The sequence below is a fragment of the Antennarius striatus genome, chromosome 14 (assembly GCF_040054535.1).
Source record: "Antennarius striatus isolate MH-2024 chromosome 14, ASM4005453v1, whole genome shotgun sequence".
NCBI classification, from domain to species: domain Eukaryota; kingdom Metazoa; phylum Chordata; class Actinopteri; order Lophiiformes; family Antennariidae; genus Antennarius; species Antennarius striatus.
Genome location: NC_090789.1, coordinates 4910369 through 4936964, shown reverse-complemented (window position 1 = coordinate 4936964; position 26596 = coordinate 4910369). Strand labels below are relative to the sequence as shown.

The following is a 26596-nucleotide window of genomic DNA, read 5'->3' as shown; positions in this document are numbered from 1 at the left end:
ATGGAGGTGGGGTGGGATTCGTCAGAGGAATGAATAATTCACAGGAGTATTATAGCTCTGCTCTTACCCCCCCCTTCCCCCTCCGTTCCCTCCGTGGTCCGTTACCTAATTGGTATTAATGAGTCAAAGAGAGGAGAGGTCAAGGCTGAGAGACTCCTAAGTGGTCCGGTGTGACCCTGGGTCTGCTGGAGTGACACTGGCGCCTGACTTCAACCAAAATAGTTAAAAAAACACATTTTGTACATGAATATATAATATTTAGTGATCATTTCTACTCATTGACGTCATTGCTTGGATATTAAATTCATAGGACGTATGGGAGGCATCATCAGGGACCCCGGGGCTGATGGGTAACACAGCGCAGCCCCTCCATGATGCGATGTGATCCGTGCAGCGGGGTTGGACTGTAATCACAGCTGAGATAAAGTTAGCAGACAGACAGACAGACAGACAGACAGATAGGCCAACCACAACCCCCCCCCCCAGACATCACCCTTATAGCCGCCGCGTATCTGTCCCGTACCGGCCCAGGCATCGCCATCAAAGAGGCGACTCCAGCGCTGGGGGTCACGGGGTCGCCGCTTTGGCTTCCATCCAGAGGAGTCACAGTAAAGCACCAGTAATTTTACAAGGGAACGTGTTGACTTTACTGGAGCGGTACTGGTTACACTGGAGTCTTGATAAATGGATAATCCCGTTGTAATCTACTGGGATTAATCCCTCATGGGAATATTTTATCAACGCCACATTGTTGTAAGTAAGCATATATTTGTTTTTTAATGTGAACGTTAGAGGTCGGATGAACTGAGTCACCCACTGGAGACGGGTGGTGATCCAGCGTGAAACGGACACTGCTGTGGTTTGGGTTGTGTGTGGATCGCTGTGTGACTGTGTGTCGCTCTGGAGGTGTGTGTTCTGAACATCAGACATACAAACCGATCCCTGATTTGATCTCCACGTGAAACAAGATCCATTACTTTTTTAACTCCCATAAATACAAAGGTCATTTTAAGGAAAAGGAGAAATATAACGGGTCAATAAGGTCTGTGAAGTTGATCCAGATTAGCTGCAAGCAAGAATAGAAATCAAATTCACAAATATACATATATAATAGAATGTGCACAACCTTTCAATCCCAGCTTTTTTCAGCTTTCACATCCGCTGGTATTACTAACGGCAGCTTAATATTCCTGCAACCGTTGCGTCCTCCACAAATCCTGTCGTTTCTCTGAGATCCGCTGACCACCGGGCTTGTGTGTGTGTGTGTGTGTGTGTGTGTGTGTGTGTGTGTGTGTGTGACCCCCCGGCTCCCGTTCTCACACTCGGTGCCTCAAGCTGCCGGGCCAATCCCATTACCTAGAGTTCAACTATTACAGTAACCTCTTTCTTTTTGTTGTTTCTCAATCCTCCCGAGACACCCCTGACCCTCTGTAATCCATCACCGCAGATCCCCGCTCTCATGGTAACGAGATTAGAACCGTCACAGAGTAATGATGATTGGCTTGAAATTCAGTCACAGCCCTGATCAAGGAGGGAGGGGGAGTAACAGAACGTGGGGTGTATGTGTGTTTTGGGTCAATGGCAAGTCACTTAATTGGGTCTTGACTTCTACTGGTCATATTTTATGGTTGGACTTTTAAAGTTCTTCTTGGGCACAGATGGAGGAAGGATATCCAGCAGTTCCCTGAATTCCTTCTGCCTCCCATTTGGTATCAACAACCCCCCACCCCCACCCCACCCCTCCAATCCAGTGCTGCTGATGCTGATCCAATCTGTGTGAAGGCTGAGTTCACCCACCGGTTCAGTGGTGAAATGTCACCATTACACAAGCACACATCTGCACCTACAACACCAAAGGCTTTGTGGGCTGTGTGCTAATTGGTTAGCGGGTGCTAACAATACGGCAGCTAAATGTCAGAGCTCTCACAGCGCTCTGCCTCCGTCCTGGTAGCATCTCTGAGCTTCTGTACAGAACAGCTCACTGACAAGAAGTCCACCAGCGGCAAAGAGCAGGAGTTTAAAAAAAAAGCACTGGAAACAATGGAGCGCGTCAGCGGTGTGTTTGTGTGTGTGTGTGTGTGTGTGTGTGTCGGCACTCACACCTGATTATGAGCTCATTCAGGTCTTTACAATGGTTACCATTTCTTTTTGCTTAGTGGGCAAGTGAAGTCAATATAATGCATATAAATCACAAGAGTATCTTTTTTGTATGGAGTCTAATCCATTCACCGGAGAACTTAAGTTCTTCTTTTCCATTTTTTATTTTATTTTTTTAACTTCAACTTCCTGCAGGATGTTCTCTTCTCCTCCTCCACGGCGAGATCCAAACAGGTTGACCGGGTTCTCAGTTCGACAGCTTCTATCAAGATTTAATTCAGGCAAACAGAGTGTGTTGTTTCACCACAAAATGCTTCTAAGAATTGTGATATAATCTCATTATTTCAGAAAAAAAGAAACCCCAGGACATTGTTTTTATACTTTGAAAGCATTACGCCTTTGCACTTTGGTGAGGCTCTTTTTTTTTCTCCATAATCACATGAATTTATAATTTATGAGAACCATTTCACATTGATTTGTCCTGATATGGTGAACGGGACTGATCTGATGTTTGCACCAGATCGAAGTGACGCTCATTACTAAGAAAGTTTATAGAATTCATATAAATCTAGTTCTCAGATGCATATAATCATTTTCTCACACCGTGAATTTCTCTTTTCTTTATTCAAAATGTGTCCTCGCTGGAACTGTAAGATGTCACTCTACACGACGCATTTATGATATTTATCACATTATATGTGTGCGTTCTGTAATAATCTTATTTTCAAAGGGAAGTATGGGCATCCCTGCTCAGATTGTTGCTTCTGGGTAAGGATCTTTGTTTTCAGGTCATTATTGAGGCTGTAATTTGTGCTGGAGGACTTTTTTTTGGGGTGCGGTGCTCCGATATGACTTTTATTGTGTTGTTGTTAACAATTTCTTTCATTTCTACTTCGGCCTTTTGGGGCATTTGCATGTCTTTGCAGGCTTTAGCTCTATGTTTGCCAGCAGAATGCACTGAAATGCATATTTTATGCCACCAGTATTTGCAGATATTGTACTGGAGGTGAGCGCTGGTGTTAAGTGCTTGGCTCTGACTAATGGACCGACTACAGAGGAAATAAAAGGAATCGTCGTTCGCTTGTTTCTTGAATAACAGGGTTTAAACTGTAGTTAAAAAAATAGCTGAATATAAATGTGATATTTTTCACAGTGTGACCAAAATGTAGTGGTTTTATGTTGTACTAATCATTGCCTTTGGAAACTAAAAAATAAAATATCATTATTTTAAAAGCCTAAAACTAGGTTTTTACTTTTCATAATGAAACCATAATCTCTTGAATGAGTCATTGAAATTTTTTTTTTTTTAATATCTCGGGCCACAAGAACTGATAAATCTTTGAACAAACTACTTTTTTTTTTTTTTTTTTGCACTTATGCTTCTGTTTACCCCGCATTTCTGGAAGCCAAAGAATTTCTTTATTCAAATGAAAAGTATTCAACCGTGAAGTGATTCAGCGTGGGCTGGACGGGGACACACTAACTTGTGTGTGAGCTGCAGATGCATTCAGGTTCTTGCTTTGACTGGGAGTGAAATTCTCCAGCGGGGAAAATGTATCAGTCTAATTGGCACTCTGTTTGAAATCCATCACCTGTGGACAGACTGGGGGGGGTGGGAACAGCACGGCTGTCGGTGGCTCCTCTGAGTGTGAATGTTTTGTGCGTAGGTGTGTGTTAGATGTCTCGGCTGAACGGATCTTGTGTGTACTGTACATTTGTATAGGATTGTGTGATGGAGTGTGTGTGTGTGCATAATAAAACAAAAAGTGTTTGTGTGGATGTGTGTGTAGTGACCACCTCTGTCTCTGTTTAACAAATCGTTCTTTATTTCTAATTAAATATTCCATATTATGTTTTTTTTAATTTTTTATTCCCAGCGAAAAGATGATGTGGATAATTTTGTAGCATACACCAGCTGTGCTGACACACACACACACACACACATGCACACACACACACAGTCTATATAAGGCACTGGTGTGCGTCAGAAAGTTTACATCACCACCAGAGGACCAGAGGTTTGTGGCCCCCCTATGTAGGAGGAGAAGTTCTACCTTGGGGGGGTCGTCCTCACTAGAGAACTGTAGGTTATGTTTGTAACCTGTGTTCTCTGAGTGATCGCTCAGAATCAAGTGTTGATCTGAATAAATCAGAGTGATGACGCACAAACTGGTGTAATCTACGTCATCTATGACCCCCCCCCCCACCACCACCACCACTACAAAACTGGGTTGCGAGGTAGCCTCTTCACTCAGAGAACACCGGTTACAGCGTAACCCACATATCTCATCACATAATACTCCAGAAGGTTGTTTTTGTGCTGAAGAAAACAAACACAATCCTCTTGTTCCTACGTAACACTCTCAAACCCCCCCCACCCCCCCGTCTTGCTGGGGCCAGAGCGTCTGAAACGCTCAGTCAGCGTGTTTCCTTGGTGAAAAAGCACTTTTCATGTCTTATTGGTTTGTGTGTTGGTTCTGTTGTTCCTGCCTTTAAAAGTTTGCTGTCCCAGAAGAAGATGGGGGTGGGTAGGGGGTGGGTGGGGGTGAGGGAGAAGAGGGGGCAACAACCAGGACTGGAGGCTGTTCTGCTCTCTGCAGCCTACCTGCGCTTCTTTTGCTATTTAAGGAGGGAAAAACTATTAATATCTTTCCCCCCCTTCTCCTCCCTTTTCCCTTCTCCATCCCTTATCTTTTGCTTCTTCTCTCTCTGTTTGATTACTTGTGCTTTCAGTTTTATTACTATCACGAGTTGTACCTTTGGAAACGCAATAAAGATTCAAAACGCCACACATCCAAGGTGACATTTGACTCGTCTGTGAATAAAACTCTTGTTCTAGTGTAACGTTTGTTCCAGCAGCCTCTGTGTTTATTTATTTACCAATGTCCTTGTGGAAGGTGGTATCGCTAATGTGCGTTCAATAATTAGTCTGTTTGTGTGTTTGTTCACTCGCCCTGTGTGCACGGTTTGCAATTCCTGAAAGTCAGACGCGTATCGATCGGAATCGGGCCCCCCCATACCTGCACATACGTGTCCGCTTATGCGTACATGCACAGGTAAAGGTGTGCTGACACGACCCCGGGGACCTTCTGCCATTCATCTCCTTTATTTTAACAGAATCCACGTCGCTGTTTCCTCCTCTTTGAGTCACATTTTTTATTTCCTCCGTTTCTCTTTTCCCTCTCAGTCGTCTTCATCGCACCATCTGCTCCCTCCTCCTCCTCCTCCTCCTCAGCTGTGTGTAACTGATAGCTGCTTCATCATCCAGCGGTGATTGAATCAGAAGTGCATTCTCTCACAGGCCGGCTTTGGCCTTCTGACTGGCATGGAGAGGATGAACACAAACAGAAACACAAACATATCCTGGATGAAACAGAACTGGGGATGCCTATTAATCGCACTTCAATACTGTTACAGCCCATTCAAAGTAATGTGAGATCTTGGTGTGTTGTTTTTAACGTATGTATGCTTACAGGAAAGCGGCAGTAAAAGCTCCCTGCTAGCGTCCATTAAAAGCAATCTTGTTTGCCCCGAAAGCTTCTCTACATTCATTTGTTGTTTGCCCCACAGGCAGCCCAATAGCCCTCTGGAGCTTTACAGGCCGCCTGCCAAATTGTGTACGCTTTAGACCTACAGAGGCCTGCGGTGTCCAGCAGTAATCGGTTAGGGCTTCAGGAGGGAGATACAGTACCTGAGATGAGAATGAATAGCCATTGTTTAGATAACCATCTCACAGTTATGCTTTCTTTCATTTTTTTTCCTTTCTAGTCATCTCTCTGCACTTGCATTTCCCCCTCCAATCCTCCACGGTGTCCACGAGACAAATTACAGTCGATTGGCTTTTGGATAATAGGTGGATATTCTGTGTATAGCAGAGCAGGCATTATTCTTTGTGAAGGCTCTGGAGCAATTACTAATGCAGACGGCTTTACAATAACCCTCCTGAGCAGCTGTTTTTCCACACGTTATTTTATCCATTATATCACCGCAGGTTCAGATTCATATATAACATGCATCCAGATGCAACATCATCCCATGTTATAAATACAAAGTGTCACAACTTTCATATCTAAAACAACATTCAAGCACTTATTTATTTATTTATTTATTTTTGTCTTTGTCCGTTCCTATTTATCTATTTTGACTGTGAAGGTGTCATTTATTCTGATACATAATTATTCAACTCATGTTTTTCCTTATATTTTTACTCGACAGGAGGGCCGGTGGTACGACTGGGATGGATGGGAGGGCGGCGATGGGGAAAGTGTGAGCTCAGCGGAAATACGACTCTCGCTCCACATGGTCTTAAAGTCTCTTCTTTTGTTTCGTTTGTTGATGCATGATTTATTAATGTATTTGTTTATTCATATATTTATTTATGAGGAACTGCAGCCTGATAACCAAAAGAGATCTCTGGTTAGAATTAACTGTAAAATCAATTATTTAGCTTAAACTTTGCGTTCAGTGTCGTATTAGCAGCACGGATAATTCATGGAGTGAAGAGTTTACAGCCGCGCTTGATGGATCTGAGGTTCTTGGCTGTGACTTGAGCCATCATCATCATCATCATCATCATCATCATCATCCTTAGCATGCTAACATGCTAACAATGCCAACAGCATGTTAATGTTTAGCAGCTATGTTCGCCGTGTAAATACAGAACACAACTGAGGCCGATGAGAAACGCCGTCCGTCACTTTTTTTGGCGGCACGGTCCGGCAATGGCCGTCGATGAGATGATTTATCGTAATAATCCTGAGGGAATTTGTAAATGTGCGAAGCGATAGTTATTAGGGAAGGTACCATTCATCTTTGGCCTATCCCTGAAATCCTATATTGGTGAGAGTTGTGTGGTATCAGTGGCAACCAGTTTGCAAATAGTATGAGATTGACTAAGACATGATTGGATCTCCGTGGTTTGACTGGTAACAGGGCTAAAAATAGACACGGTCTTTATCTCTTAAGTGTTAAAATACTATTATAGCTATCTAATACTCTCAGTGTCACTTTGCCAAGAGATACCGACATTTACTTGGAGGACCGATACATACATGTCAGAGGTGTTAAGTAGTCTCATGTCTCTCGCGTTCTGAGTGAGCTGAGGTTTGAGATGTTTGTCACACGACACTCGGCAGAATTCCGCATTCTAATTCTCGTAACTCATTGCAGTATTTTTGAGTCATTTGATGTACAGGATTCTATTATATTCAGATTTCCTTTCATATTTCTCCCAAGAATGTGACGTCTGCATTTTTGAGAAAAAAAGCCGAGCTGTCGATCCGGCTATCTGTGCTGTAACTCGTTTCCTGTCATAAAGCTTGAGTCAATGAAAGTAGCCACCTGAGATGCCGCCGGACGAATCGCCTCCTCATGGAAATACACACAGCAGTTTGACTTAATTGAGGGGAAAAAAGGCAGACTGTTTAGTCAGCACTTTTACTGATGAACGACTAAAATGCTTTGTTTGCGAAGAGTCATCTGACGCTGGTTTCTCCGAGCAGCTCCAGCTCTGATTCTCATGCGTCACTGGGCTGAGAAACACACTAGTAATTTGGGAATGTCTGTTTATTCAAGCCTAGTGTCTGGTGTCTTCAGCTTTTAATGAACATTTTATCACTTACTGCCTTTATCCTCTTCAGTGCTGCTTCACAGCCTTTTCTCTCTGATGGACCTCTACGGTTTTAAAGAGGATGATGGGTGGCACTGACCTGATGAAGAGTTGATGTGGTATTTATCATCACTTGAAGTAGCAAAAAATAGTAATGTCATTGAATTATTTATAATGTTTATGAATAGAATTTGGCTGTTTTATTCATTTGTTTGTTTGTTCACTTTTTAGTGACCAATCTGAGCGAATAACTCTCATTCTAGCGTAGTGCTATTCAACAAGTTTGGTTGATTTATGCATTAGGCATCCTTCTAGCTAGGTTTATATAGTTTGTACTTCTAATCCATCATTTTTGTAACGTAATCAATAAACTTTGTTAAATTTTACTGACTTTTTCAACTGTTCTTTCATTACTTTTAGCTTATTTTTTCAACTATTCTACCTTTAGGTATTAAACGTGTTTATTTACTATTCGATGATCTTTATTCTAAAGGTGTATCTGTATCTTATCTTGGTGTATCTTATCACACATCCCAAAACTTCACCTTTATTTCTTATTTTTGGCCATTAGCTTGAGATGAAATGTGTTTCTCTCATCCTTTCTTTTGGTTCTGCATAAATTTAGTAAATGTCTATAAGATATTTCAAGAAATTATCAATGATTTTGATGAGTGTAAGGGTGAATCATGGGCTATATTTTGAGTCAGCTCCAAAATCACTATTTCATATTCTTCAACAAACTGGAATGACTTTTTAAAAAAAAAATTTTTTTTAAAGAAATATCACTTAATTAAATTTAAAACACCCAGTCTTGGTCAGCTCATAATGTGCCACCTCTATGCACAATGAGACCCAAATCTGGATAATCAAGCTGACTCATTGAAATTGACTTCACGTCTGAGAAAAAGTAAGAACATACAGTTTATCTTCCTACGTCCTGTCCCGACTGACGTGGTCCTGCTCCTTTTGTTGTTTGGGTCAGCTCTTGATGTGCCACCACTGCTCAGCTCTAGTCTGAGTGCTTAAACTACATTTCCGTTCACACACATCAGCCCGGTGAGACCCGCGTCAAGCGCATTACTAATCGAAGAGAAAGGGCCTCATTGTGTCCGACCCTGAGAGCTGGTTTACCCAACAAGTGTTCCCTAACGCCGGGCTCTGACCTCCAGCTGGACCGGCAGCTGCCACCGGGTTAATCCTGCCCCCGCTCACGGTTCACATGGCACACAGGACGGGCGATGCCAAGGTCTCACTTCTTTTTTCTGTTTGACCCAACATGCTGTCGTTCTTGTCTTTTGGGGGTTAAAACTCCTTAACTTTGCAGTTTGAACCAACTGAATACAATTAAAAGTCCTTTTTAGTCATAAATATTATGATTTTGTCAGCATCTCTTGCATAATGCAAAGATACAACTGTTAACAGTTCTCCTTATACATCTAACAAATCTGGTTTTCCACTGATGAAGGCTGAGTACCAACATTTTTCTTTACTGGAGCTAACCATTTAAAGCAGAAATACTTCGCCCTGAGGAACACCTTGAACAGATCATTTGCAGCCTGTTCCTACAAAAGATTTGACCTTGACGGAACTCCGACAGACCTGACATGTACTACAAAGTGATTTAGTGTGAATTTCACCACGTACTAGACAAGATAACAGTTTGGGCGACGTTTCGGAACACGACGTTCCCCCCTCTAGAATGAACTTCACGGCGGAGATGGAGTCCAGCGGAGACTTACCACTCCTCCGGAGTCGCGGTCCAACACGAGTGTTTATACAAACATGAGAGTCGTCCGAACACGAGCCGCAATTTACTGGAATTTATGTCGTGTTTTAATGCGGAGTAGTTCTCAAACTGAAGTGGCCATTACTTCTGTGGGGACAGTAATTTTTTGTTGCAGCCAGAGCTGCAGAATCTCAGCGGCAGAAAATTTTATATCACAGGACTCTTTTCTGCGGCGACTTGTGTCTTGACTCGTTACCTGGTAAAACTAAATAACATCAGCACATGCGTGAAGGTTTGTTCCCTTTGTCCACTCTGTGTGGTTATTTCATATAATCCCACTATAACTCTATATGTTTGATGATTTAGCATCCTGTGTTTCTATTAAGTTATGGATCAATAAATCTTTTCCTGCTTATATGCAGTTTTATTCCGCTGGTTAAACCCTTCAGAGAATGAACAAAGCATATTTTAATGAGTTTTATTCAACACATGAATGATGTCACTAAGAAATCAGAGCGATGTGTGTAATTTGAAATGTGTTTACTGACCCGTGTTTCATTATGCGTTTCAGTTTTCTGCTGGTGTTCAGCTGCTTGGTGCTGTCCGTGTTCTCCACCATCCCAGAACACCAGAAGTTCGCCAACCAAGGCCTCTTCATCCTGGTAAGACCCGTTCCAGTCTGCCTCAGCATCCCCTGAGGTTCTCCTTTAATCGACACCTCGGTTACTGCAGTGTCTTCATATCTGCTTGCTTAAGTTTTGATTTGTGTGCCGGTGTGGAGGCGCCATGTAAGCAGGCTGGAGGATTCAGGTGTTGTTGACTGGGCAGTAAATCAGACACACAATGCAATAATCCTAATTGCCTCATAATTTCCTCCTCCTCTTCCTCCTCTCTTCCTCCTCCTACTGTACTGGGAGGTAATGGACACGTTCTCCTCCCCCAGCGTGATTCGTCCCTCTCTCCCTCCTCTCTTCCCACCTTGTTCATCTTTATGTGTTATTTAATGGTCAGACTCTTGACTTTCACATTCCCTCTGTTCACTTTATCGATCAATCACCCGGCCATTAGGAGGCAATCACCCATTAGTGAACTTGACTCACACGAACATTTGCTTGGTGACGGATTGGTTCAGTGCACCTTGAGTTACATTCATAGTGTGGAAACCCTGAAAGCAAGGAGAGGAAACGGAGGGAGGTGTGACGTATTAACGGTGACTTTTAGAATCTTTTGTCATTCCATTGAATCTTTTAGAGGAATAAAAATAATAGAAATAAACAAAACACGCACCGACTTCATCATCTCGATGTTTACCATATATGAACTTTTTGAAGTGTTGCCACGTTGATATTGATCTCACATATATTGTTGCTCAGCACATCATAGCGTGCTGTCCTTTCTCATATCCACCGCTGACAGGAGACACACAGATACCAGCTGATGCAGGAGGACGATGACACCGACGCACATTTTAAAAATTCTGTTGTGAAATCGACAAAGTTGCATAAACAGTGCATTCATTTGAGTTGTGTGTGTGTATGTGTGTGTGTGTGTGTGTGTGTGTGTGTGTGTGTGTGTGTGTGTGTGTGTGTGTGTGTGTGTGTGTGTGTGTGTGTGTGTGTGTGTGTGTCTTGCAGGAGTTTGTGATGATCGTAGTGTTTGGATTGGAGTACTTCATCAGGATCTGGGCCGCTGGCTGTTGCTGCAGGTACCGGGGATGGCAGGGACGTCTGAGATTTGCCAGGAAGCCTTTCTGTGTCATAGGTTAGTGTGTGTGTGTGTGTGTGTGTGTGTGTGTGTGTGTGTGTGTGTGTGTGTGTGTGTGTGTGTGTGTGTGTGTGTTTGTGCATGTGTGTGTGTGTGTGAGCAGTATTAAAACCAAGGCCTTTGTTTACTCATGAGAACATTGTGACATCACCTCATCGCGACTTCTCTCCCGTCTTTGCTTTCTGCACAGACTTCATCGTGTTCATCGCATCCTTGGCGGTGATCGCCGCGGGGACGCAGGGCAACATCTTCGCCACGTCGGCGCTGCGCAGCATGCGCTTCCTGCAGATCCTGCGTATGGTTCGTATGGACCGGCGAGGAGGCACCTGGAAACTACTGGGCTCAGTGGTTTACGCTCACAGCAAGGTGTTCAATGACGTTTTGTACATGCATGATTTATTTAGTTTAAGTGCACCGAAAGCGAGATTATGATAAGAACAGACTTCCTAATGGAGGAAGCTCATGATGATGATCATAGAATAAATGTAATCACTCTCAGTGTGGCGTGGATTACATAGTGGGTCTCCTAATGACTGGCTGTTACCTGTTTACGTCCACTGCCCTCAACAACAAACTCCACTCTACTTGTGAGAGTAATGCTGAGCCAAACACCTCGCGCCCAGCGGGCGGCTGTAAATGCAGTTAGGTGTTGCCGATGATGATGATGAATTGATGCATCAGCCGTCGATGTAAGCAGAGCCGTGCAGCCAGGTCAAAGTGGAAGCCAAATGTGATGATGATGGGATTTTACCCAATAATGATGATAGAGATGCGTTAATGACAGCGGTGCAGATTGTTTTTGCTGCTCCTGACAGGTATGACTGATGCCCACCTCTCTGCCTCTCTCTCAGGAGTTGATTACAGCCTGGTACATAGGTTTCCTGGTTCTGATCTTTGCCTCATTCCTTGTCTACCTGGCAGAGAAAGACGTCAACACAGACTTCAACACCTATGCAGACTCCCTCTGGTGGGGGACTGTGAGTACTACATAGTGTGCGCAAAGACTAAAAATGTATCTTTTGTCCTCAATGCTGTGTCTCAAATGAAAAAAATAAGTCTCCTTTTTTGTAGATATGAATTGTAATTTGTTCAATATCAATAAAAGTAAAACAAATGAATGTTTCAAATTTTGCTTTTTTTATTTGTTGGGATTTTTATCCAAAACATTTTTAGGAATTTGGTCGTGAGACAGACAGAAGAGATAAATAAGATCGATGAGACCAGATGAGGTAAAAGATAGATTTTACTTTATTCATCCCATAGGACATTTTTCTGGGAATCTTCAATGACTCAGAATTCACAACTTCTAGTTTAACACACTATATTTCACAGGGTTTCCTGTTTTTTTTTCTGCGTATCTACCTGCAGGCAGGTTTTTTAGATAAAAATCCCACTAACTCTTACGTTTGGGTGGAAACACAGATTCAGTTTATCAGCCTGACGCAGTTTGCATTCAGTTGTTATTGTTTTTTAATCCCCACAGATTACTCTAACCACTATTGGCTACGGCGATAAGGTCCCCCGCACCTGGCAGGGTCGACTGCTAGCTGCCGGTTTCGCTCTTCTAGGAGTCTCCTTCTTTGCCCTGCCTGCTGTGAGTCTCCTGCACACACACACACAGGCACACACACATACACACACACACACACACACACACACACACACACACACACACACACACACACACACACACACACACACACACACACACACATATGTTTACTCATAACCCAATTACCTGCTCCTTTCATTCCTGTAACCTCTGACCTTCAGGGAATTCTGGGCTCAGGCTTTGCCCTGAAGGTACAAGAGCAGCATCGGCAGAAGCACTTTGAGAAGAGGAGGATGCCCGCCGCCAACCTGATACAGGTGACGGCCGCAGCGTTAATCTGACCACAAAAACACTTGAAGCACATTTGGATTAACTTCTTCTTTCTGTCTCTTTTAGGCTGCATGGCGTCTCTACTCCACAGATGCAAAGCACTCCTACTTAACAGCCACATGGTACTTCTATGACAGCATGTTGCCTTCATTCAGGTAGGTGCTCTCACCCGTCCACACCTTCAGCTCTGAGTCGAGTCGGTGATGAGAAACCTGCGGTTGTCTTTGGATCATTTTTCTTTTTGCAGTGAAATTAAATAAAAAGCAGAAATAGATTTGAGATATTTTGGGGGGGGGTTTTCGGCTCAAACATTCATGTTAGGAAGAGAAAAGCCACACATCAAGAAAAACGCAACCTTTTGTCCATCAGAAGTGTTGACGCAGTGGGGGGATTGTAAACCAAAAGGGCTGCTGTTTCCTCTTATTTTTGATTACTTCTCATTTGACACCAGCTTCTACTATCCAGTTACAGTTTCATTACTTTTGTTCTACGCAGTGGTTTCTTATATTTTGCATTTATGTATTAATTTGACTAATTTTTATTTGCTTAAAAGGAGAGGATCACGGAGAAACACCAATAGAAATGTGTCTTTTTGATGAAATGAAGTCAAATCTTTGTCTGGTCTAAATTTAAATGCTCACCTATCGTCTTATTTCTCTCAAGCATCCCTCTTCTTTTGAGTATTTGGACCACTGATTTTGGCCTTTTTGTGATTTTTTTTTCTCCATATTTTATTGTTTTATTTTTCATTTTGTTATGTGTTTTTTTGTTTTTGTGTGTGTGTGTGTGTGTGTGTTTATTTGTGAATGCGGGATGTCAGAGAACTGACACTACTGTTCAGTCACCTCCAGCGACAGCGTAACACCAAGAAGGTTCTCCACAACTCCTACCACACGCTGTTGTCTGGGCTGCGGCCCTACAGCTCTCCCTACCTGTCGGGGGACAGGTATGCACCCCCTACCCCCTACCCCCCACCTCACACAGCCTCACAGTACATCATGGTGGCTAGAACTTAGGTTTGCATATAGGCACACGATCAAAAACAGTCACAAGGAGGACTTATACGACAATCCATCCAACGAGAACATCGTGGTTAACCGTGTCCGGAGCTTTCTCTGCATGGATGTGTTGTGTACCTAACAATGTGTCACTAACACTGATCTGAGACCACTGTGTTGCAGACCCCTCCCCACCTGCTTCTCTGCATCTTATGTCTGCTTATATCTCATACTCTTGCCATCTCCGCCCGCCTCCCGCTGTTCATTCATTCACTGGTCTTTCCCCTTTTATATTTCCATCGTATCTTTTTCCATGCCGTCCATCCCACATCCCTCATCCGTTCTCAGGAAGGCAGAAGTACCACGCAGGTTTGTTCTCCAAAAGTCAAGAGCTGTGCTTGTTGATTCAAGGGGTATGCACTTGTTAAAGAGGATTCATAACTCCTTAATTGAGAGCCAGAGTAACAGAGGGACGAACGGACTTGTGCATGCGTTGAAGGAGAGACTAACACGAGTTGTTGCTGCTCGGATCTGCGGCGGTAACACCGTACGGTTTTGAAGGGCTGTCTTGATGAATATGCTCAGGTGAAAACTATGCACGATCCTTCAAACTCACCTCCTCTGCTCTCCTCAACCCCCTCCCTCACCGCGTGTCTCCATAATCCAAACCCCACCTCCAGAGGAGTTCCTGAGCCGTTTGGAGAATTGAGATGTCGCCCCCTCCAGCTAACCTTCTCTCCCTGGTTTTTCCCCTTTGCTATGTTTTTACCCTTGTGGGTTTTTGCCACGTACTCAGGTTGGGTCCTAGTACTTCTCCATCAACAACACCCCCCCCCCACCCTCCAACCTTTCCCACACTTCTTCCACTCCTCTCTACCCCCTCACCCAATCTCCCTCTGCCTTGTGTGTCTCTCCAGTCAGTTCCTATCTAAAAAACGGGGTCTCTTCCGGATTCACGCTGGCCGCAAGCAGAGGTATCCACGGCTACAAGCCTGTGCACGGGGCACGCTTAGACACCGCCAGACAATAACACCCACCCCCACTCCCCTCTTTTTTTTTTAAATTCTTTTTTTTAATGCACACAACCCCGCTCAGCTTCCCTGAATCACTCAGGAATTTGTGAAACGGTCCAGCAGCTTCCCTTAAAAGATTTATTTCTGTTAAAGAAATCATTGGTGAATCAGACAAATACATAAATTGCCTTGATATTTTGTCTTACTTTCAAACATATTTTTGCTTTTAACCTGTTAATAGAACATCCAGCTGGACTGGTCCACAAAAAAAAGCTAGAAATTAAGAATGAAGAAATGCTGTGTTCCTCTTTCCTAAAAAGGATGTTTGGTTTCCAAGTCATGATAAATCATGCGTTGAAAACATAACATAAGCCCTCATCGGTTTATGACGAGGACATCTTTTGTTTTAGGCTACTCTCAGATGTTTTCCTGAAACATGAAATAAAAGCTTTTGCTGAAAATAAGCAAAAATCTTTCCTCAAAAGGAATGGATTCACCCTTGACTTGTTTCATGTTGTTTGCCTCATTTCTTGTGTTTTCTTCTTGGAGAGAAGGATTCGGCATGCTTTTCCACTTTAACACTCGTCTTACAAACCTTGCAAAATCAGAGTGTTTGTGCTGTATTTTGTAAAGGTTTTAAGTGCTAAAGTAAGGTTTGTTTGCATGCCATTTCCTCGGAATGTTTCGGAAAGCCTGTAATTCCTCTGCAGAAGTCTTTCACTCTATTTTTCTCCGTCTACTCGAAGGCATTTCATGTCGTTTGTATGAAATGCCGTTTTACCGCTGACATCCCTTTTTTACTATTTCAATTTTTAATTTAAATGGGCCGGCCTATAACACACGCACATCAAAGAGTGGTATCATCGTAGAAATGTGGGAGTGAACGACTGGACTGGAATTGATCTTGCGGTGCATGATGTTTGCATTTTTACCTGATGGATCCGTGACAGCGTGTAACGTGTGAGTGGCTCCTGAGAGAAGGAGTGAAGCATGCTATAACGAACGCCGTTACGAGTGGAGAAAAAAAAAATGGCCACCGGATGGCCTTCCTGTACATAAATGACCTCACATCCATGCATGGTGACCTGATGCAAAGAGTGCTTAATAATACATCTTTTTTTCGTGTGTGTGTGTGTGTGTGTGTGTGTGGCTGTGCTTTGATATTCCCGATGCTTATTCACTCTGGTGAACGGATTAAGGAAGCGTGTCTTTTATTTTGATGGTGAGCGGAACAATTTTCTGCCGTCCCAGCACCGCTGCAAGTCTTGAATCAGGTTTCACTCTGATTTTGCTGAATCAGGTGCTATGATAGGCACATGAGCAAAATCTTTTTCTTTTTTTTTTTTTTTTTTTAGCATTATTGACGTCAGCTAGTTTGTTCATGACTGAGACGAAATGTGTTTGTCTCCGTTTTTTTTTTTTGTCTTGTTTGTTGATGATTGCTGTCAACAGTCTGAGGCCATACTTTCTGGTGTTCATTCACTTTTACTAACAAACTCTCTCTAACAAGCTCAGGGCGCCCCCCACCCCTCTTTCCGCCGCTTCTCTAAAACCCTCAGGTTAACACAGCCTAGCATCCCATAAAAGGTCAAATTCATGAACATATTATTGCGATCAATGAGAAAAAACCCCCCTGTTCCCATCATGATCCCAAATCTCTCACTGTTCCTGTCGATTGTGTGACTCTTCTATCTATACTGTCAGCAGTAAACTTGGCTTCCGGGATCGGATTAGGATGAACAATTCCCGATCGTCCCAGACCATTCGGAACAAGGCGTCGCCGCTGCCCCCCGGCTCCGGCTCCAGCGTCCGTCGGTCTCCGAGCCAGGAGAACGTCCCTGAGGCCACCAGCCCGGGAAAAGTCCAGAAAAGCTGGAGCTTTAACGACCGCACGCGCTTCCGCACCTCCCTTCGCCTCAAACCGCGCCCGCCCGCTGATGGTAAGCGACGTCCACATTCATTCATTCATTTATTCATTCATTCATTCATTCATACCACGTGTGAACTCATCAAATCTCTACTTCTGTCTTGTGTCAGTGGACGGCGTCGGGGAGGACAGCGTGGAAGACAAACCTTATTGTGACGTAGCCATGGAGGACGTCATCCCAGCGGTGAAGACTCTCATCCGGGCCGTCAGGTGAGCGCCGTATAGTAGAATGATATATAACTGGGTTTATATAATTATAATAAATAGAATAAAATATATAATATACATCTCTAGCTTACTTTTAATGTGGTAAATTAATCCTAAAATCAGATTTTTTTTAAACTATTCATCAAACCACTTAGAAGCTGCTGCAAACCTCGGGGTCTCCTGTTTGTCTTTGCTAGAATAAAGTCGCTTTGCACATGAATGACCTCTGCATGCGTGTTCAGACCCTACCCCTCCTCTGGTGGTATTTACAGCCTGCATTAACGGGTGAACAACATGCTGCTCCTCCATTTAGGGGCTGGTTCGAGCCGATTCAGCTGACGGAGTAGAAACGTCCACTTATAGGAGTCGTAACTGAGCCCCCCTGCAGGCAGCGTTAGTTCCCCCCACTGACCTTGTCCCTCAGCTCATTCAGGACGGCCGCGTGTGCCGTGGCGTGATGGGATGGCCTTTGAGTACACACTCACACGCATTCAGTAATGTAAAGATGGAGGATTATAGTGTGTGTGTGTGTGTGTGTGTGTGTGTGTGTGTGTGTGTGTGTGTGTGTGTGTGTGTGTGTGTGTGTGTGTGTGTGTGTGTGTGTGTGAGAGGTGCTGTCCTTATCTGAAGTGTCTATTCAGATAAAGACAGCTGCAAAAGAGTATGATTTAAGAGTATTTTAGGTATTAAAATCTAAATTTATCCAAACCTAAATCTATGATTGGTTCCTATAATTCACTGATAGTAATCTTTGATCCTCTGATACCAAATTAGAGTGGTGGAAGTCCTTTTATGGTCTGTGATTGGAGAATTAGATTGAATTGAATGGTTTAGTCTTGATGAAAGGCGAACACACAGATGCAGTGTGTGTGTAAGGACAGCATGTGTGTATGGACTGTGTGTGTGTGTGTGTGTGTGTGTGTGTGTGTGTGTGTGTGTGTGTGTGTGTGTGTGTGTGTGCGCGTGTTGAGACAGTGTCTGTGTAAGACAATGTGTGTGTCTGTAAAGATGCTGTGTGTGTCTAAGGACAGCCTGTGTGTAAGGACAGTGTGTGTATGAGGACAGTGTGTGTATGAGGACAGTGTGTCTGTAAGGACAGTGTGTGTATGAGGACAGTGTGTGTATGAGGACAGTGTGTGTATGAGGACAGTGTGTGTATGAGGACAGTGTGTGTATGAGGACAGTGTGTCTGTAAGGACAGTGTGTGTGTGAGGACAGTGTGTTTGTGAAGACAGTGTGAGGACAATATGTGTTTGTGTAAAGACATTGTGTGTGTGTGTGTGTGTGCGTGTGTGTGTGTGTGTGTGTGTGTGTGTGTGTGTGTGTGTGTGTGTGTGTGTGTGTGTGTGTGTGAATCTACACCACAATTATGATAATTAGCCTGATATGTCTGGATGTCCCTTAGGGTTCGACATAATAAAGTGGAGAGCAACCTTTCTCTGACATACGCACACTGACAAACACACACACACACACACACACACACACACACACACACACACACACACACACACACACACACGAGTAAACACGTGAAGCTTTTCACTGATGGTGGCAGAAAAAAAAACAAAAAGAAACTACAACAGCCAGCAAACATCTGGCGCGGGGGGGGGGTGGGGGTGGGGGCGCTCCGGCCTCCAGAGAGGTTTGATGAGAGCGGATTCCATCGACTCCCTCTCTCTCTGCTCCCCGACGACGTCAGCGCCGCTTCCCGCGTTTCTCACAGTAGCGTGACGCTGTCTGCTCTGTTCCCTACACGCCCCTGAAAGAAGCGAGAATGTGTCTGGAAATAAACGGTGTGTGTGTGTGTGTGTGTGTGTGTGTGTGTGTGTGTGTGTGTGTGTGTGTGTGTGTGTGTGTGTGTGTGTGTGTGTGTGTGTGTGTGTGTGTGTGTGTGTGTGTGTGTGTGTGTGTGTGTGTGTGTGTGTGTGTGTGTGTGTGTGTGTGTGTGTGTGTGTGTGTGTGTGTGTGTGTGTGTGTGTGTGTGTGTGTGTGTGTGTGTGTGTGTGTGTGTGTGTGTGTGTGTGTGTGTGTGTGTGTGTGTGTGTGTGTGTGTGTGTGTGTGTGTGTGTGTGTGTGTGTGTGTGTGTGTGTGTGTGTGTGTGGACATCCTGGTGGCCCAGCTGTCGTGATGGATCAACCGCATCAGCGTGCGCTCGGTTCCATTCAGGGATCATTCAGTTCGTCTGATGCTGGCGCTCTAACGCTAATACTTAGCGTGTAGCATGACATACGGTATCGTTGCATGATGCTGTCGTGTCACAGGTGCTTTGCACTGCATAGGCGTGACCTCAGCTGCTGTGTGCTGCACCAATAGGAGAGAGGGAGTTCCTATAGATAGTGCAGGTGTGTAAACAGCAGGTGCATCAAACACACACACACACACACACACACGTGCAGCGTCTTTGTGAGGTCGATGACTGATGTTTGTGAAACCCAGATTTTTTTCAGCAGGCCTTAGTGCTGAGACTTAACTTTACAGAGATGCATGTGGTTCATCAGCGCCTGGCTGGGCGAAGAAAAATGTGTAGCGTCGTGTTTATGTGTGGAGGAATGAGTAGAAGAAGAAGACAAAGAGACGGATAGTAAAACAAGGTCTGAAATCTCTCCACGCTCAAATGTAATACTGCATAAAACACCACATTTCTGCGCGTTTGCAGTCCTGGTCGGAGCTCCTACTCTATTAAATGAACAGTCTGGATGTGCTTCACTATTTATAACCATTTCATTTTTAGTCATTGTCATCAGTTTTTTGCTGCGTTTCAGCTCTTATTTTCTTCAACTCGTATAGTGTTTACGTCGTATATTTTTCTCTGTTGGTAGAAACCGAATGCTCGCGCGTTCGATTTTGTTCACTTAGCAGGTCGCTTGTCTAATCTGGGCAAAAAAAAAAAGAATCGGACTCGACCCCTGCGGTCGTTCAGCCTTAGTTGGCCCACCTAGGATCCCTGTCAGCATAACAGTCATTTTTTTAAGTCACACATAAAACCTTTGCCATCGGAGACTATCAGGGATCCACCTTTGCTGAGTTGCAGAAGCGTTCCGACCAGCTATGCAAGCATTTTAGGTTACGATGACACTTCCTGTCCCGGCAATCATTACCGTGGTTCTACATCTCGACTTCCTTTCATTAAGGAAGGTAGAATATCTTTCCATGATCGGTGCCAGTTGTACTGCTTGCGACTGTTGACTCTAGCGGGAAGTTTTCTTGGGTGGGTGGGGGGCGCAAAGGGGGCCGCAGTTATACCTGACCATGTATTATGAAAGACGTTTCATCGACTGAGAAAGAGAGTCAGCATTTTGAAGAAATCCTCCAAGGATCCAAATCAAAAGCCCCCGTTTCCCCCAACTTCTTCTTCTTCTTCTTCTTCTTCTTCTTTTCCCCCTCCACACCTGAGACCCACCCTGGCAAAATAAAAAAAATCTGCATCTACCTGCAAAATAAGACAAGACTTCCAGCAAAAATACCCCAAACGCAAGAGTCATCAAGAAACAGAGTGCTGCATGAGGGGGAACGGCTCGCTGTGCCACCAGCTGTAGACCACCTCTCCTCCTCCTCCTCCTCTCGCTCCTCTTCTCCTTCCCTCTCACCTTCTTCTTCCTCTTTGTTTGCATCGTCGTTGGCGACACAAAGCCGTACGTAGCTGCTGTAAATGCAAGCGCTGCAGACCTGCGAGCCCGCAGCAGTTATTTCAGAACCTGACCCCTTTCTCAAGTCCACGTTTCTCTCGTGTGTGTGTGTGTGTGTGTGTGTGTGTGCACATCTTGTGTGTTGTTCAGATCTTCCACATGCCAGACCTTTGATTTGATGTCCTTTCTTCCTCCACCTGCCCCCCTGAAGGCCGGTGGGGTATTATAGCGGCCTTCGTCATCGTCTGGTTGTGTGCGATTAGGATTCCTTGTAAAAAAAAAGAGAAAAAAGAAAACCTTTGTCGCCGTCTTCAGCTTTCCAGGCTTGACTTGTGGCTGAACGGTGAGATGACGGCTTAAATGCATTCACTCCAGCATCAGCATCTCTTCTGCTGCCTATCAGAGCGCTGATAAGAAGGGAACTGAATGGCCCCCCACCCAACACAGAACACCAGATGTACACACACAATAAAATTCCCTCGTCTTTCTTATTATTATCCGTGGGACATCCTCCACTCCATCAGCATAAGGTCTAACCATGACCACTCTGCCAGAGGAGGTGGTGGTGGTGGTGGGGGTTTGTCAGCGAGTTGCTGGGTCAACATTCCTGAGTGTGATTCCCTCACATGCTGGGGGGGGTGGTGGTGTGGCAGGGTGGTGACAGTGAGTTATGTATGCTAGGAGTGGGAGCAGCTGTGTGTTCCACCAGTGGCAGGAACGTAACTGTCACACGGAGAAACAGAGGTGTGTGTGTGTGTGTGTGTGTGTGTGTGTGTGTGTGTGTGTGTGTGTGTGTGTGTGTGTGTGTGTGTGTGTGTGTGTGTGTGTGTGTGTGTGTGTGTGTGTGTGTGTGTGTGTGTTACACAATTCTATCGGAGGATTTGCTGAAACAGCAGGTGCTGATAAGCAAATGTCTCTGGGAGATGTCATCATCACGCTATATCCACACGGTTTAGCGGGGTGGTGCCACCGCTCTCTTTATAGGGCTGTTTGTGAATGATAAGGTCACTCCGACTGTAATTAATCTTGTTATTCTCAGGGTCTCCCGCCCCCGTTTCATCGCCAAAACCGCCACTGCATTTTTCTAAAGGTTTACTACACGTCTGTATATTTGGATCTGCTGCGTTATGCTGTTTAAAGGTTCTCAGACGAAAACGATTCTGGTGTCTTTTGTTGAACCGTGCAGGATTTTAAAGTTCCTGGTGGCCAAGAGGAAGTTTAAGGAGACGCTGCGTCCGTACGACGTGAAGGACGTCATCGAGCAGTATTCCGCCGGACACCTGGACATGCTGGGTCGTATCAAGAGCCTGCAGATGCGGTAGGCGTCAAGAATCTGAGCGCAGCATTGTTCAAAAATGACGTTAAAATAAGAAGGAGAAGTTTCTCTGTTGGATCTTGCCTTGATTTTTTTTTTCCTTTTTCCCTGAAACATTTTGTTCCACTTCACTCTCCAAAAATAAACTGAACATCCATACCAAATATAATCAATAGACAAAAAAGAAGTCAAGTGGAATCAATTTTCTCTCAGCAGAGAAAAGAACATTTCCTGTAATATAAATTTATTCCTCGAAGCTTGAACATCATTTAATGATTTTCATGTATTTTTATATCAAAGTGTGGACCAGATCATTGGACGAGGGGCGGTCCAGCCCGATAAGAAGACTCGGCCTGAAAAGGGAGAGAAGACACCACCGGAACTGGACCCGCTGGACGAGCTGAGCATGATGGGACGTGTAGTCAAAGTGGAGAAACAGGTAACAAGGGAAATTCTTTTAATTCGTGTACCATATTTTCTGGACTATAGAGCGCTCCTGCATATAAGCTGCATCCGCTATATTTTTGAAACAAAAAAAAAAAAAGATATACAAGATGCAAATAATTAGTTAGTAATTTGTTGTGCATGTTTTATCTGCTAAAGAAAAAGTAGCGTAGGCTATTCTTCTTTGCTTTGATTTTTCGTCTGTTTTGATTCTAATTCCGGTTAGAGCGCCCCTAGTGGTGGAAGAAAAATCCCCAGAATCGCCGTACCTTTGTATAAGCCGCATGGTTCAAAACCTAGGAAAAAAGTAGCAGCTATAGTCCTGAGATGTTGTGATTTTTTTCTACAAGCATGTGAATCGGGTGCAAATTCTCAGTTTATTAGATATAAAGAAAAAAGGAGCCCCTTTCCATCAGCTAAAGGCTCGTCTCTGTAACCGTGTGTTTGCCCAGGTGCAGTCCATAGAGAACAAGCTGGACCTCCTGCTTAACTTCTACTCTCAGTGTCTAAAGAAAGGCTCATCCAACTTCACCCTGTCCACCCTGCTGGACCAAGACCTGACGTCAGACTACCACAGCCCCACGGACCAAAGAGACCTCTTCCCCTCCGCCAACACCCTCAACATCTCCATGTCTGAGAGCGGAAACTTGGAATGACAGCGAGCCGTTCGGGCGTGAACATTTTACAGTACGTCTTCCCGCGGCTGCGTCCTTGTGCCGAGCAGCTCCAACCTGAATGTCTTCTCTTCACTTCGTACGTGTCTGGGATGATTTTTTTTTTTTTAACCCCGTCATCTCAAACATGCACCCCCCCCCCCCGGACAAGGAGCCTCAGCCAAAGCTGCTCACCGCACACGCCTCTCAACCCACTAGACGATGAAGGAGATGAAGAGAGGACATGACTACTGAACCCTTTTGGCCCTCTCACCCCGTCACCTTCAACAACAGATAGTATTAAAATTGAGATTTTTTTGTAATTTTTCAGAAATATTCCCTCTTATTTTTGTCTCTTTTTAAAAAAAATTTTAGCTGCTTGAATTAACTGACTGAGCGTTTGAGGACTCCTTTGACACAGACGTTTCTGCAGGTGTCATTTGTTCAGTAGTGAAGGATGGCATTATAGTTCCTGGCATTACAGTTCCGACGTGGACAAATACATAGTGAAGGAATTACCGACAGGAATATAATCTCCTCCCTCACTTCTTGACGGACAGACTGGTCTGACAGCCATCTTGCCAAAGCACCAGACCAACCATATTACATCTTCCCAACCTGAAAGAAGAAGTTTTAAAAATATAAAACCCACTTTTATTAACCAAACACATCAGGGAGAATGATGGAGTGACTGATGTCTACTGTACATTGTTTGTTTCCATCTTCACTCCCTCTCCAAGAAGTCTCCAACAAGCCCATGTGCAAAAATAATGCAAATAAAAACCCTCATTCTCATTAGAATAGGATTTATTCCCTGTTTGGCTGGCATTCAGGTGAATGTCACTACTTTATAGAGCTGACATATCCTTTCATTGCTCCCAAATCCCTACTTTGCGATGTTCCCTTTAATAGTTCCTCAACCTGATTTTTCAACCAATCCTTTGAACCTTTAAATCTGCTTGCAGCCCTCCTCTCTCCAGACATGCATGTGTAGCAGACCTGTTAGTTTAGATAAACCCCCACCGATTTCCAGTCTGAATTTAGACTGTGCTGCTCCTCATCTCGGCCATTCAGTATTACCCAACTACCTGTCACAAGTGGGATGAGTCTCACTGCTGTGGTCTGCAGCTGTGGAGACGGTGTTGAAACCTTTTGGCCAGTTTTAACCAAGGAAAACCCCGTAAGGAACCCCGATCTAATGCATGAATTCCAGACTCTTATCCTCATTAATGCACATGTCTTAGGAAATAGTGCGAGTCTTACAGCTTCACCACAAAACAGACAGAATGCAGGGTGGTGCTCCAGTCGACGCCCATAGACATTTCCGGTCGCCTTCGCTGGTCGACTTTACTGTTTGCCGTCTCTTTTTATGTACGTGATCGATGCACAGCGAGCGCTCTGTGCTTGTGGACAAAACTGGAGAGTGCACAAATGCACACATGAGAACACACAAACAAACAGCATACACGATGAAAGCAATTCCTTTATCAAAGTATTTTTGGCACATGTCAACCATAAAGTTTTTTCGTTTTTTCTGTCCTGTACGAATTCATCTTTTCGTTTTGATTTTTTTTTTTCCGTTTATTGTTTATAAAGTCCATGCACTTGATTTTCTGTTCCCTTTTATGGGCAAATGTAAATGCTTTTTTTTTTTAAAAAAGAAAAAAAAAGATTTTGGTTGTTTAAATGAATGTAGGATTTAAGTTAATATATTTAATTCAGTCAGATACAATCTTGAAACAGATGTAGCATTTTTTTTTTTTAATTTGGTCAAGTTGAATCATGGATGACACAACTGTAAACAACACAGCAGATCAGGTTCACACTCGTATATTTTTCTTAAATATAATCCTCTGATTGCTGCCAGCTTTGTTTAAGAGAACAGATTGTATCTGGCCAGTGAAAACAGTTTGTCTGTCCCTGCAAGTAAATCATTTATTTCATCCTGTCAAGACAGTTGACTCAGGTGCTCCACTTTTCCATTCAAGCCAAGCCTAGATTTCAAACAGTGAATGTACTTTATTACTCGATCTATTTAGATCTATTTATGATCTGATGCTCCTGGTGCCATTGGGAATAAAACGGCTCTCCAGAGCTGGCTGCTGGCATCATACAAGTTGCATTCATTTCATAGAGAAATGCTAGGTAGCTTTATTCCCTGACCTATATTATAGCGGAGGTGCCTAATTATTCGAGGCATTATTAGACTGAACACCTCATTGTCAACTTGTCATGTTGAGCTTCATAGAAATGTATGTAAGACCACTGTATTGCATGCTGTTGTTAGTGGTGGCACCAGTGTAAGAAGAAAAAAAATAACTTAAAAGTCTTGAGTCAAGACATGAAAGCAAATAACCTGTGCCTTCTATGTCCTTGTGTAAATGATATGAGTCCATCTCAAACTTAAGTGTTCATGCAGCCTTGAAGAGAACATCTGCTTCATGGAGGATCCACGCTCTTTTCACCCAAAACTTTCATTTAACTGAAGGAACACAACAAGTGGTTCTGATCATGTAAGTTTAAGGTTTAGGGTGCTGCTGCCGTTGATACTTCCTGAGAATATTACTATATGTTTATCATACCATTGTAACTCTACCAGGACCTCTTTGCATCCACTCTTTCTGTATTTTAACACCAGTCCGATCCGGATGCTGGAGGCATGGACATTTGTATCGTCACAAGAAACTCTGCAGGCATGTGTCCTTTCATAAGCATGTCACATAGACAAATATGGCTTCCACACAACTACCTCTGAGGCCACTAGGGGGCGCTAGTCTAGAAAACTTTTGAGTATGAGAAACAGTAACAGACTGAATGCTATGCATGACTCAAATCTGCACGTTGTCTTTTCTCTTCTTCACCCTGTTCTCCTTCACAGCCTGACCATCCATCGTTCACTGACTTGCTGCCATTTGACATTCCAGCTCGTTGCCCTTTAACTTTAACTCTCTTAGTTATTGGAACTGTTAAGATGAAACACAAACTGATCAAAGCAATAAGCAAAATGTTAAGCCAATAAAGTCTTCCAACAATGAATGTAGGTATTGGTTGACAAAGTATGGCACTTTTGTTTTCTAATCTAATGTACACCTCTATTTGACCTTTTAAAGAGATGCAAAAATGTGTTATCTGCAACGGATAAAATTAAGTCACATGACTAACTTATTAATTTATTTGTTTCAATAAAGATCTTTGGACTGTATCTTTAATTTGGTCTCTTTTTTTGTCAGAACTTGTCTAGTCAGTAGTGAGTAATGTGTGACTTTTATAAGGCAAAGGCTTGTATTGTTGCAAAAATTTTAATCATTGTGATAAAATCACAAATTCATTAT

The 26596-nt window shown here is 43.7% G+C and overlaps 1 protein-coding gene across 1 annotated transcript in view; it reads left to right on the top strand.

Annotated features, from left to right (window-relative positions):
- The window catches only part of LOC137607730 (potassium voltage-gated channel subfamily KQT member 4), a 37570-nt gene extending 11104 nt beyond the window's left edge, over positions 1 to 26466 (top strand). The window contains exons 2-14 of the mRNA XM_068333672.1: positions 10003 to 10093; positions 11066 to 11192; positions 11386 to 11561; positions 12047 to 12172; positions 12679 to 12789; positions 12969 to 13064; positions 13144 to 13232; positions 13898 to 14023; positions 16793 to 17028; positions 17126 to 17225; positions 22039 to 22170; positions 22468 to 22606; positions 23064 to 26466. Of these exons, the coding sequence (XP_068189773.1) occupies positions 10003 to 10093; positions 11066 to 11192; positions 11386 to 11561; positions 12047 to 12172; positions 12679 to 12789; positions 12969 to 13064; positions 13144 to 13232; positions 13898 to 14023; positions 16793 to 17028; positions 17126 to 17225; positions 22039 to 22170; positions 22468 to 22606; positions 23064 to 23267 (1753 nt within the window). The 3' untranslated portion in view covers positions 23268 to 26466. The remainder of the gene's footprint in view (positions 1 to 10002; positions 10094 to 11065; positions 11193 to 11385; positions 11562 to 12046; positions 12173 to 12678; positions 12790 to 12968; positions 13065 to 13143; positions 13233 to 13897; positions 14024 to 16792; positions 17029 to 17125; positions 17226 to 22038; positions 22171 to 22467; positions 22607 to 23063) is intronic.
- The last annotated feature ends 130 nt before the right edge of the window (positions 26467 to 26596 follow it).